General features: G+C 38.8%; 1 protein-coding gene across 1 annotated transcript in view; it reads right to left on the bottom strand.

Moving 5' to 3' along the window:
• The window catches only part of FGD6 (FYVE, RhoGEF and PH domain containing 6), a gene marked incomplete at its 5' end in the record, with an annotated part of 63,909 nt that overhangs the window by 38,932 nt on the left and 10,456 nt on the right, over positions 1 to 14,521 (bottom strand). The window contains 3 exons of the mRNA XM_017737755.1: positions 2,605 to 2,635; positions 2,728 to 2,795; positions 5,485 to 5,632. Of these exons, the coding sequence (XP_017593244.1) occupies positions 2,605 to 2,635; positions 2,728 to 2,795; positions 5,485 to 5,632 (247 nt within the window). The remainder of the gene's footprint in view (positions 1 to 2,604; positions 2,636 to 2,727; positions 2,796 to 5,484; positions 5,633 to 14,521) is intronic.

Below are 14,521 nucleotides of genomic sequence, written 5' to 3'. Positions count from 1 at the left end.
CTTTGTTTCCAGGAGTTTCTAAAAGCATTTTACTGGAATCTTGTCCCCTAAAAGAATACTAACATTGTAACAGAAATACAGAGAATTCAAGATTACATCTAATGTTTGATTACAGCCTCAAGCAACCCCATTTGCTGCGTCTGTTTGAGACTGTGTGCTGTGTGCAAAGCCAGGTGAGTCCCTTACCTCTGTTATGACCAGCTTGTTTAGTATTTATAGAAGTGTCACCAAGTGTTTATAATTTTGCAGTGTGTCTTCAACAGAAGCAGTCAGATGTACCTGTAGTGTGCAGCAGGGTCCACATAGGTTGGTACCCTGGTATCTTGGAAGAGTTGCTCCACCTGACTTGACTTTGTCAACATAAAAGAAAAAAAATGCTAAAAAAATTCAGTGGTACTTGTAACCAGCTTGCAATCACATTCCTACCTTCTCAACTGCTTTAGATTCCACTTCAAAGGCTCTAAGAAGAAGCAAATCAAAAAAGCTTTTTCTTACATCAACAGTCCTTTTCCTTGGCGCCATGTGATGCATTTAGCTGACATTGGTAAAATATTCTGAGGAGAGTATTATTCATTTCAGATCATGGCTAATGGAATTAGTCACTAAATTTCAAGTGGAAAACCACTAATAGATGGCTCAGAAGGTGCAACAGAGCAGCCCCCAGACAGCCAAATCTTTACTATGGGTAAAAGAACCCAGTTTGGGAAGAATCTAAGTTCTAATTCAGAAATTTTTCAGAGGTTTCTTGACTGGCAATTAGTAATCCTGACACTGAAGGTAGTAAGCCAAAGTGGTCAGTGCACATGAAATTAAAAGGGTAGTTTTATCAACATTAAAATATCATCCGTAAGAAATATATTATTAAATCAACTGATTTAATAATGTGTGTGACAAACACACAAATCCTCAGGCATACCACTCTGTGGCAATAAAAAACTGGGTGTCTGCAAACTTTCTCAGCTATGGCAGTTTTTATTTAGTGAAAAATGCGCGCACACACACAGAGGCTCAAAAACAGTGCCCTCTCTCATAAGGACACTCACCAAGGTTCCTGCTGCAGGGCAACTGACAAGTTAAAGACAAAGTATTTCCTCAGCTCCTAGCCTAGAATCCTCCCTATTAGAACAGGCTGAATACATGTTGATTGTTATTGCTAGCCAACAAAAACATTTCTAATAGTTTTTATTTGGCAGCTAGAAACTAGTAGACTGTCATGAATAGAGTTGCAAGTTATCCAATAAAGGAAAAGCAAAACACATCCTACACCACCACTCATTTACACTGTGGGAACAGCTTTTAAGTTTATCCTAGAGACTTCCTAAGCTTTCTACTCTTCCCTTTTTCACACTGTTCTTCTGTTTGCCTGCATCCTCCTTACCAACAGCCTTTCTTCCAGTACTGCACACATTACCTAAAAACTGGTACACTGAAAAGAAAAGCAAAGACACCTTTAAAAAATAAGTTAAATGTCTGAAAATTATGGTAATTTAAAATTATATAGCTTGAAAGTTGTCCTTGCCTAGGACAACTCTCTTTAACCAATATTTAAAATTGAGTTCTCTATTAGAAGCCATGTTGAATACAAATTATATATTGGCTGCAACTGACTGAGCCAGCTCTTAAAAACCAAGCTTGAACAGAATCAGAAAATCAATTACTAGGAGGAAAGCAGAAGAGTAATCAGCAAATGATGTGGTAAGTTTTTTGTTCCCTGAAAAAACCTCTGTATTACAGGACTGTATACAACCATCTAGAAGAGCCTTTGTTCCCAGTTTCACAGAACAAGCTTCTCAAGAGACTGAGATAGACCAATGCACCTGTTTGCAATATAACCACTTCTACTGCCCAAGGAAAAAAACCACTGTGCTTGCACTTAACTAAATGGTACAAACACATATAATTTCTAACATGACAGAAAACACACAAAATTGAGCTAGAAAACGAAAAATTCCTCATTAATTTCCAATATCACCTTCAACACAGCATGTTTTACAGATGACTGATCTGCACAAACACAGATTAAATACTTAACCTTTGTTGTGTACAACACACTGCAGGTACTACAATCGCAGGTGTTATCAGAAAGCAAACAGCTGTCAAGGAACTGCAGCCTCAAAAAAATATGCTGCCATGGTGATGGATGCACCTTTAGAGCTATTAGCTATTAATTGGATTACTCCAAGAATGAGCATTTTAATGTACCATTTCTAAAAGTAAATTGTTCCTGCCTCCCCCCACCATTTAAGGAGTTACTCTAACCAAAAACTTTTTGTTGCTATGTACATATTTATAAGCCAGTACAAGATGGCTTATAAATAGGATCCTGATTAACATAAATTGATATATATTCAATTTTCAGTATTCAACACCCGCACTCAACTGGAAACTGCATAAATTATTAAGGAGATCCAGAAGGAACCACCAAAATATTCATCCATTATGTAAAATGTGAAACTTAAAAGTTCAGCTTAATTAGATTTTTATATTTTGAATATGTAGATGCAGCAGAAAAAAAGGCACAGTCACTACGAAAAAGCCTAAACATAAAACCTTAATAGATTAAACAAATAGAAGAGGAAACTGCTTTTTTTTTTGAGTACTTACAATGTGTAAGAGCTTTAGCACATCCACAAACCTATCAGAAAAGCAAGAAAAAGCAAACAGTTACATTTTAATTGCCCAATTAAAATAAATTGAGTAGTTATTAAGTTTAGCACTGATACTTACACTTTCTCTGAGCTCATGATCTCCTTGGCAATATGGTAAACCTTTGTTTTCTTTCCAGCCGCCTTACTCTGCAAATAAAATTATATGTTACATGATGCACCTACTAAAACTGTCATAATTTCCAGCTATTAGTTCCTTAAATTAATTATTTTATAGTTACTTCTAAGAAAAACACTTCATACTGCTTTGAAATCTCTTGGCTTTGACACTTCTTAGTTTTTCAGGACCTGTGAGAAAATCAATTTAGCTTCTATCTGGAAACAACAATATTACTTAAGAGCAGTTTTTACAACACTGTCAGCCTTTTCTTTTAATTATTACAGGAAGCACTGAAGCCCATAATGAATTAAGTCCTAGCAAACAACAATTATTGTTTAGCAAAAGTACTAAAGTGCAGGAAATATTTCCATATTATTTGATTTTTTTTCTGATTAATACAGCAGCAGTAATATTTGCAGTGAACTCAAATGTGTTTCAGGAACATCTTAAAAGACATACGTATTTTCTTTACGGAAAAACAAGATGACAGAAGAAAAAAAAAAAGAAGGAAAATAATCACATTGAAGAGAAAAGCCAGTTTCTGACAATCTACTAACGGAGCTGCTGGAATACATAGCAACTGTACTCCAAAGATGCAGAAATGTGAGCCTTGTCATCCACCTGAAACACTGTGGAGATGATGCTGGGTTTCATGTGCACATCTGGCTTCCAAAAAACCAAAGGCACTGTCCAACATCAGATAGAGGGACCAGGTATAATAAAGCAAGTGGGGCAGGCATCTGGATGCAAATGTGCTTGCTACACAGTGTAACTTCCATGTACGATTTCCCTCAGACAGAATCCCTTTCCCCAAAACAGCTCTCATGGTTTGCCATATGCTTCTCTGCTGCCAGCTGTCACCACATCTATTGCACATTCAGGTTTTCTTTTTAATGGGCTGCAAAGAAAGAGAGGATGAGAAGCCCTAAAACATCACAGGATATACAACTCAAGTGAGATGGAAGTCCTGGGAAGGATCTATTGAGTATGGTAGTATAATATGGGCACTGAACAGTTTATCTAGAAAATCAGATTATCAATTGTGTTTTATCCACAAAACTTTGTTTCAGAAGCACTAATGCTGCAAGACTTCTCTGGAGATTTAGTTCTTCTCCAAACTGATAAATAAGTCTCAAGTGCTGGATGTTAAACCATGGAACAGATAATACTCATAGGTAGGTTTTAAAGATATTGTTGTATTCAAAATAAAAAATAAATCTAAATTGAATTTTTTCATTGGAGTTCAAATGACACTGTGCCTAATTAGTAAATTAAAATTCATTTCTAAATTAAATAATTTGGTATAACACCACATATGTGCAAAATCCATTATTTATTTTATATACTATATAGACAGACATCTGCACACAGATCTGGGATTTTACTTATGAAATTAAACTTATTTCCAAAGAACAATTAGATCTATTCAGTGTGGGTCCATCGCATTCAGGCAAGATTGTAACACCTATTCTCAGGCCTCTGTGCCTATTTAGAAAGCACAGCTGACACGCTCCCTACAAGACTGAATTCACAAGCAAGTCAATTATGCAGAGGAAGCTATCTGCCATCACTGTAGATGTGTCATGTTGCAAATGAGATGAAAATTAGTATTTTGAGAACAAGATGCTACTGCTAAACAATTACAAAAAGCAATAATACCACAGTCTGTTTTCAGCCCCATTTGAAAGACTTTTCACATACCAGCTAGCGCTGAAAGGACCACTTTGCATATGCTCAAAGATGCTCTGGCTCTGAGAGTGTCTAATGGGAGAACCAAAGGGATACAAATAAGGCTCTCCGGCACAACACTGGAAAGGAGCCCTAACAGATATAAAGCATCAAAACAGCCAGATGCTTGTGGTAAGGAAAAATAAAACAAGCCCAGCTGATGACCGAAGCAGAGACTGCTTCATTCTCCTCTGCAGCTGCTCTCGCTGTGAGGAAGTTGGTTGTTAATTCCCAGCTGCCGGCCACACGTGCCGCAGGCAGCTGAAGCCAGCAACAGCAGATGCCTCACAGCAAGTGCTAAATTACTCCATAAAACCTGCCTGAGAACCCTCCTAATGGGGACACTTTCCTGTAAAACGCTGTTGTGAAAGTTTGAGGGCATTTCTAGAGGCATGCAAGGTAAGTTAGCTTCTATATGGGTACAGTCTTGCTTAGTTTCACAGGAACAAGCTTTTCCCATGACTTTATTCCTCTCATTTTATTTAACAGTATTTAGGACTGACACCCCAAGCTTTCTTTTCCAGCACTAAAAAGTTTCAGTGGTTTTTTTTGCTTATCTTGTTGGGGCTTTGGGTTTGGTTGATTTGTTTGTTTTAAATTATTTTTAAGAAAAGGAAGCAGATGTAACTACTATCAAAGGAAACAGCTGCCAGGACTGGTGCTGAGGAGAGGCACTGGTCTATGGGCAGGCTGGTTTCAGGGCATCCAGGACTGAGAAGTACGAACATGGACATCCCCAAAGAGAGGGATAGGACCCTCATAAACTCATTTCATTCAGAGTAGTTAAAACAGTCTTCCTGCTCCTCATTTGAAGAAGAAATAAGATTAAAATAAGGAAAATCACTCGAAGCTGGCACTCACAGAACGTAGCAGAAGATCAGACCTCAACGGCAATAGGTGGTTTACATTTGAAAATATCCCAACAGGTTACAACTTCTGAAATACTGCAAGAGTGAGGAATAGCTTCAGAAGATAAAGATAAAAAGATACCTGTTTATCTTCTTGAGGATCAGTCTCCCCTTTGCTGGAATCAGAATTTGTGTCATCATCTTCATCAGAACTGTTCATGATATCTTCTTCATCTGATTGGAGATCTCCCATTACCACGTTGGGATGATCATGGTGTTCTTCTAAGGACCTAGTATTAAAATATACACACCATACTTTATTTATGTAAAGAGCTTTCTGTTTCACCCACAATAAATGATCTACTTGGTATCAGAGACCCTGAAAACAGTAGTGGGTAGTCTGAAAATTACAACAGCTGGAGGCTTTTCAACAGTGGACTCGTAACTCTGCAACATTTTATTTATGCTAGTATTTATACATATTGCTCACTGACTGCAAGCAAAAGCTACAGTACCTTTGGAGTATTTATATTATTCAAGTCCATCAGAGTTTGCATAACAATAAAGTCTGATAAATCTACTCCCTTATTGCTATGCGCATGTATAGAGCAACATTTGTACTGTGTGCCAGAAGGATAAAGAAAGATCCTAGCTATTTTGCTATCCTCTATCTCATAGCAGCAGGTCTTGTTCCAGATATGGTACTCACACTGGAGCTTTCTGGGTGAAAGTCTAGATGCATGTATATATACAGGCCTGTTTCTCAATGCATGTGCTAAACAACTACACCAGTGACAGCAATATCATAACCATTCTGTCCAACAATTCTTCTTAAAAACAGCAAAGCAGAATCTTTTGTGATTAAGAACACCCATCCCCCAGAAACAGAAACCTTTTGGATAGCTGTCAAAGCTATAGAACGTAACCTTGTTCTGCTCCTGTACAGTCACTATAGAGGTCTCTTTTTTTCTCTAGAGCTTCAGCTGTATTTGCAATACAGGAACTGCATGAGACAGGCACACGATCTTCTTCCCCTAACTAGCCTTGGCAACTTCAGTAGAGATTTAAGAAATGCAATTCCAGAAGAAAATAAAAAAAGGGGGTAGGGAAAAATAGATAGGAAAACAGACTAGAGGAAACAGAGCCTTAAATTTTTGAAAGGTTACATAGAAACACAGCAAATCTCTGGCCTCCTACTTTTAATCCTTAAAAATATCTAGTAATTTCCAATTACACTAAAACTATCTAAAAATCACATAATCTGTGTTCAAGGTCTGCAAAAAGATTTATTCTGACACGAGCCAAACCAAATTAGCTATCCTGCAAAACAAAAAGCAAATCCAGCAACCCTTGTCCACAAGCTGCTGCAGCCAGCAGAGATCTCACCGGGCTGATCAACACCTAATTTTGTACAGCCAACAGCTGCCAGCCAACACTTCTCCATACACCTGGCCCTCTGCTTCCTGAGGCAAGGGATAGTTACGACTGATCTTTTCCTAGCTTTGAATCAAAGGAAAGTGGGGATGGAGGGTAACTCTTCAGACTTGCCACTTCTCTCTGTGATAGCTACCAGAAAGGAAACCTGTCACCACGGATCCCACGGAAGGTGTCTGCCAGTAATCTGAAAAGCAGAAGTATTCCTCAGGGCTTGGGTTCAGTTTTGGGACTGGCACTGCTAAACAGGTTTGTCAGCGACACGGACAGTGGGACTGAGTGCACCCTCAGCAAGAGTGCCCAGCAGGTCAAGGAAGGGGATTCTGCTACAGCGAAGTGTTGATTACTCAGTGCTCAAGACAGAGTTAAAAACAAACAAATCCCACCAACAACCAAACAAACGAACACAAAAATGCTGATCACAAATAGAAATATATTTGGAGATAAAAATTAGCTGGCCTGTGGACAAACCTTGAAGCCATGAAGACATTAAGAAGATTTAAATAACTTGGTTCTATTAGGACAACACAGGAAGGACTTGGGAAACTCCCTAGCAGTTACTGTCTCCCAGAACCGAATGGGGTGGGGGGAGGGAGGCGACTGTAAGGTCATCACCGAGTTCAAACAAGTTCCTGAGCCAAGACTGCAGCACCCTGGGTGCAAAGAGACGCCCCCCTTTGTTTTAGTTTGGAAATTGTCACCTTCATGCAGGAATAGAGCAGCCACCAGAGAGATGAGTGCTGATGACAACAGCATATGGTGTATGCCAGGAACAGTCTCCATAGAGCCTCCAGGAGTTTCAGGAAGGCAAAAAAGCAGCTTTTTGCTGGAGCTTTCCCTGGAACCATGCTAGCAGGAAACTAAGATTTCTGCAGTTATTCATTAACTTCAGCAATTCAAAAAACTCTTTGTCCAGTTTATATAATCCACAGTCAGCTGAGAATACCTATTTTAGCACATTTTCTTCAATTATGACACACAGATTTATTACATCAGTAGCATGACGTGAAGTAGATCTATGCCCCAGATTTCGTCAAAACCTGCAACAGAAATTACTGCTATTCCTTCCTTTACTAAATTGCTCAGCTTTACCATCCACATCTGTCACTGAATCTATCTCTGATCAAGGGTATTTTTCCCCCCACTGCAAAATATATTAAGTGCTTTATCTCTGACCACACTGGAATACACTTTTTAGTTCATTATTCGTTAATGTCTATTTTTGTCAATAGACATTTTATCGCCCTTTTTCCTAGCCTGAATATTTGTTTTTAATTGCTGTCTTAATTTCCTATAACTGAGATTCCTTCTCATCATTGTTTTCACACCTGTGACATCACTGTTCTTTTGCGTCAGCATATTCTTCTGGATGCCCACTCCCGGACTTCGTTGTCTTTTTCCATTTAAACTTTTCAGGGCAACTGCACCAAAACTTAGAAGCTTTAGAAAATCCACCCTTTTGGAAGTCAGAGACAAGAATACTTCCAGGTGAAGCTGTATTTTACTTGCACAAACACAATCCCCTTACCACTGAAGGATGAAGAACAAACTAGCTAGCTTGTATTGTGTGAAGCATTTTCTTAATGTAAGATTAATCAGCTTATCTAATAGAAAGTTTCAGTAAAAAAAAAACCTACTTAAAAATTTTACTAGTTAACAAGTGATAATTTAGGATGTGTAGTAAGTGTCCACAAATGAACAAATGACAGCCACTCACTGTATAAGATTTTTTTGTTCCTATAAATCACAATGTTTAGGCAGTAAGCTCCTTTTCTGGCCTTTGTGGTGCTTATGCACCTACTGTTCACATAAAGGAAGCTATGAGAGCTGAGAGGACCATGTGTAAAATCTTGCATACAGTATCTACTCCACCAAAGCACCTCTTAGTAATCCCTGTAAGTTTTTATCCTGTAATGGCTCCGTTCACACAGCCTGCCGGTTCTTCCACATGATACATCTTGTTGAGGGTTTCTTTAGTGGTATTTTTAATACTTTTTCCCTTATTTTCTTTGCTTTTTGAAGAAAAAGCACACTGGATGACTAGATGATCAATGATCAAGAGTCAGTTCACACTCAGCAATTTTCCAGAGTCAAACAGGCAGTCAGTTCAGGGATAGGGCACAGTACTTGCAGCCATGGGAAGATGCCCTCCTGGTGGTATCTGCAGTTGTGTCCTCTTCTTCAGAGAAAATGGGGACAGAGCCACTGTGTTCATTTGCGTTTATCTGTCACGTGCTGAAGAACACGTAATTCTCCTCATACATTACACCTTAACCTTTCATGGTAAATGCTACGGCTTTCCTGGTAAAACAGAAAGCAGTTTTGTATTTACTGATTACTCTTTTCTGTACTTTTACCTCTGAAATCTTCTATAACGTAAGTGTATGCGTGGTTCTCTTCAAGTTATCTCTGGATAAAGTGAAATCCCTTGCACTTTAACTGTCTTTGGAAATAGTAGTAAATCTTTAAATAAACAGAGTCTTTTCTAACACATATTAATTCCCCTTTTCCAAAATACCACAAGCATGCAGTAAGGCTTATTTTAAGTGGCTCTTCTGATAGGTATTTTGGGGATACTTCTCTATCTTGTTCCCTCTTCATCACGATTCTTTGTCCTACCCACAGCAATACCACCAGGAACTTCTGCATTATCAGTCATGTGAAACACCATCCCTGCCAACTCACTGTGCTGCGCACTGAGTAAGAACATCTTGCTGTATCTCGTGAGCAAGTTATCTAAATATAGATGTGGGGCTTTTTTACTTGACACATAAAATGAAGGAATCATTAGTTTGCCTTGGAATGAGCAGCTTATAGGATGATGCATATATGCTGTGCTCTATTTTCCTATTGCAATAGTAAAATACTAATGAAATAAAACATGCTGGTCCTAGTGAGACATACAGCAAGATAAACTGTCAAAACTTAAGACTTGCCATCAGACTATTACCACTGGAAAAATAAATCCAAATCAGTATAAAAACGATTTATTGTCTTCAAGAGATGACCAAGACTAGTTCAGACTAGTTTGTCTTATTATAGAAGATTCAAATACACCTGGGGCTTCACTTTTAGACACTCTTGATTTGGACCCTTGCATAGGGTACTATAGCCTGAAGTCACAATTAACATTTCAGTCTCAGTTTCCAATTCCTCTAGAAGGCAAACAGTATTTTAAGATTGACCAAGATCATTCAGAAAGATTCTCTGCCATGGAATGCTCCAACATTAAGTATTTTATAGTACATTGGAATGACTTCAAGTGTTAGCATCACCATAACTACTAAAAAGCAAGTTTCCACAGCTCCAAAGTATTTGCTAAAATAGATTCATCCACGCTACTGCTTTACACACATTTCCTTGTGATCTTCATTATTTTTAGATCTTTTTCCTACTTTCAGTAAGTAATAAAAGTATGTAGGAATGCTGAATGAACAGAACCTTGCACACAACACTCTGCTAAACTCTTCATTTCTCATCCTTTTGCTGTTTTTTTAAAAAGAACCTCCATTATAATCTCCTTTATCCTTCTGCCTATTCCTCCAGTATTTAATTGCACGGTTTCTGTGGTTTATGTTTGTTTGTTTATTTTTAAAGTAAGCCTTCAACATGCAGGCAAAATTACACAAACTGAAGTTCCTACTCAACTAAAAAACACACACCAGAACTTCAGAGAGCAACTAAACATGCCCTATTATAATATTTCATCTCAAATCCTTTTCATATCATTACAGCATTTCACAATCTTTTCACAGCTGCTTGCACCTCATTTTTCCCCAGAGAGGAAAGAACTATTATTAGTGCTTATCCATTTTCAGTTTTTAAAATCACCATTCCCTGCAATCAAGTGCACTAATTAAGGCACATTCAGCTGCTGGTTTTTTAAGACCTAAAAGCATGCTGGTTCTCTGTAGGCAATAGCTGATAATACTGTTACATTTTTTTTTCATAGCCCCTCATAGTTCCAGTAGCTGTAAGCATGCCTCACTGATTCCCTCCATGAACCCTAGTCGTACACCTCTGGAAAAATGCAATGGTAAAAGACATAGAGAAACAAAATGTTTTATGGAATCTTTTCAGTTTGGTCCTGTCTAAATGCAGCATCTATTTCGAGGAACAACAGTAAGTACAGAACTTGAGTTAATATCCCAAAACAATTTAGGAAGCAATTTCCTGATTTGGGTGCTCAAACAACAGAAGATGCTTCTGGAAAGCCAAAGCAGAAGTGAAATTATTGCTTGGTTAATAACCGCTGCATTTTGTTTAGTGAATTTGTTTTACTTTTATTTAATGCTTCTTTTTAAAGACAGTCCAGTATCTTTATAATTACTACAGGTTTTTGGAAAAAAGAAAATCAGTTCTAGAAAGCAAGCATACTTGGCAAAGCACTAAGATAATAAGGGATGGCAACCAAGATCACGAGCGAGCTCCTACAGAAGGTTTAAGAAAATATATAAAGTATATATTGATATATATACTGACCAGCAAGATTAGTAAAGGCATCAGTTATTGCACTTTTTGGATGAATTACGTTTTGCTGCGATACCTCCTCTCTGCAACCAGCCTGAAGAAGCCAACACCAGCACGTTTCCTTTCCAGTCAAGAAAGCATAAATACGAACCTCATATCCCTCCAGGGGCACCTGGAGCCTAACCCATCATATATTCCCCTCTCATTCTAACTTCAGATTCTCTGAACAACATTGACTGTCTACCATTAGAGCTAAAAAACACGTCCCCCTGCTTTTCATTTCTCCTTCAGGCATACTGGAACATGAAGCAGCAAATGAGGATGAAATGCAACCTAGGCCAGGGGGATTACTTATCTGAATTATTCCCATACCATCAGTCACCTCTCTGGTTTACTGACAGACTCACAGATGAAAAAAGCTGAAGTTGAGATCACATCTCTCTTCTCTAGGTGTAGTGGACTCTGAGAAAGGCTGGTGGATGCAGCTGCGTCTCTTGCAGTGCTGACTCTGCTGCCAGCACTGGAGACCGGTTGCCTTACGGCAGCCAAGCTGCTTGGGCTTCAACTTCTCTGCCAAAAATGGTGCTTTTTCACAGCAAGAGAGCAAGATAGCAAGGTGCCCTCACAAACATGATTTTACACAACAGCGTTAACATTATGCCATTTGTTCTCTGCAGTAAGAAGTCAATGATATTAGTAAGTTCTTCATATTATTAGGACTAGCAACAAGAAAAAAGGCAACCAGCCATGAAGTTTTATTGGTGTGATCCTAAGGAACATGACAATTAATTTTTATCTTCTTTTTATTTATATGTTTTAAGACTGCCTAAACAGATTATGCCTGTGAGATTCATTAGTCCCTTTCGCAAGCAATTCTTCCATAGGCGGCATGGCAAGGAATAAAACAAACTTTTACAATGGTCTTTAAAATAAAAAGCACCACAAAACAAGGGGCAAGCAAACTAGACCAATCAGTCTGTGATTATTTGCATTGCTTAGAACTGTTGTGCTATATTCTCTCCAGGCTGGTTAAGGAATTTTAAGGATTCAGTTACAAACATAAACACTCAATAATCACAGCTAGAAAAAAGAAACGACCAGCATCCAGCTGAGCAACTACAATTGAAAATATTTGGTGCACTCCAGGTTCATTTTTCAAATTGCAATTTAAAGACTTCCAAGAATTGAAACAGAATTATTTTAAACAAAATCATATGCACTGTATGCACTCATTAATGTCTAACATTTTTTATAGAAAGCCAGGTTCCTTGATGACAGAAATACACTATCAAAAGAAAAGCTCAATACAATCTACTTGAAATGGATTTTCATTCAGAGCTGCTTGCACTTTGAAAGCTGTCTGCTGCCTCCTGGGCAATGGGCTGGTTGCTGAGAGAGGCCATGTGGGAGTGCCAGGAGTTTGCTCTTGCCAGGAGAAACACCAAGAACTACACTCTTTGTCCCAGACCTTACCTCTGGCACTCACTGGTTACACCTGGGACTTCTGGGCAAGGAGGATACCATAAACACTGCAAGAGCTGCCACCACATTTAGCCTGTTAGATCATGCCACTGGCAGCTCCTTCTACACTTGGCTGAGCATGTTGCAAACTTCTACACCTGACTTGCTTGAACCAAGTTATCCCAGCATTTGCAGCCAGCACCATTCAGTTTAGCATTTGTTATCCTCAGGTCAAGACAGCACTTACTCCTTTCCTCAATGAAGAGAAAGAAAAATGCAGCTGACTCACATTCTAAACAAGGTAAAGAAAAAAAAAAAGCATTTATCATATGTGCTCTACATTAAAAAAAGGTACAAAATTTATTAAGTAATCCATTCTGTCACTCACCCTACTTCAGGCAGACTATGATCAATACAGTCACGCCCCCACTTCTACGGCACAATTTTAAAAAGCACAGTTTAAAAAAGGTGCAAACAGGTCTCAAATTATCTCCTTATTTAGCTGTGATTTGCAAACACGAGCTCCTGAGGCCAGAGGCACCCAAGGATGGCTCACCACAGGCAGCCTTCCATGCTCACAGAAGTCATCTTCAGTGAGACCGTTTGTTGACAATTCCTCAATTCCTTGGAAAGTTCAACATAAACACACATGCATGCTTCAAATGTTTCTGGACTCACCACAGCAAACCCACATTAAAAAAGAAAAGGATAAGAGAGAGGTCTCAGTTTAAAAGTCTGCAAGAAGACTGGTGCCCACAGTGGGACAGCTCAGCTCCTGAACAGTGTGGCACAGCTGACATTGTGACAAGCAGGACAGACACTTGGATTGACAAATAATCATGAATATTAACCAAGATCACGAATGAGTTTCTATGGAAGGTTTAAGAAAATATATAATGAGATTACTGATAATCAAGATTAGTAAAGGCATCAGTTACTGCATTTTTTTTTTTGCTGCAATACCTCCCCCCTCCACAACCAGCCTGAAGAAGCCAAGACCAGCACGTTTCCTTTCGCAAACCAGTCTAAGAAAGCATAAAGATGAATTTCATATCCCTCCAGATGCACCTGCAGCCTGACCCATCATTAATTCACGACTGTCACCTGAACTTCAGATTCTCTGAACAATGGTGACTGTCTACCATTAGAGCTAAAAAATCCCCTCCCTCATTGTCATCTTCATGTCCCCCTGCTTTTCATTTTTCCTTTGGGCATATTGGACCATGAAGCAAAAAATGAGAGTGAAATGCAGCCTAAACCAGGAGTCTTATTTATCTTACCCATCCCAGCAAAGGTGCCAAAAGGAGATGACGCCAATGCAGGAGAATATAATCCAGGAGGATACAATGGGACAGTCCTGAGCACTGGTACTGGAAAATGAAATGCTGCAGCAAAACCGAGGGATTTAAACCTTGCCTGGAAGCACGTAAAGGGAAAGGGGTCCCTGCATTGGTGCTTCCCATCACCACCAAAAGTTGTGAGGGATTCTCCCAGGGTACGTAAAGAGAATTTACAGTCATGAGCATCCTTCGCAGCACGATTTTAGAAAGCACAGTTTAGAAAAGGTGCAAACAGCTCTCAAATTATCTGTTTACAGAGACTTACAGCAGAATTTAGAACTTTCTGCCTTCCCTTATCATTAATTCTTGTTTCATAGGGAGAGCTGCAATGCTCATGGACAAGACCTTGGAAAAAACTCCTGACAAAAACAATGTAAAAAAGGACCAGCAAAATAAGGCACTCATTCATAATCAGGACCTCTTATTCTAACTTTTCTCAATTCACAAAACAGATCCTAGAGGGATAAAGTAGAT

This window comes from Corvus brachyrhynchos, unplaced genomic scaffold (genome assembly GCF_000691975.1).
Source record: "Corvus brachyrhynchos isolate BGI_N302 unplaced genomic scaffold, ASM69197v1 scaffold56, whole genome shotgun sequence".
NCBI lineage: Eukaryota > Metazoa > Chordata > Aves > Passeriformes > Corvidae > Corvus > Corvus brachyrhynchos.
This window is presented reverse-complemented; position numbering and strand designations above follow the sequence as displayed.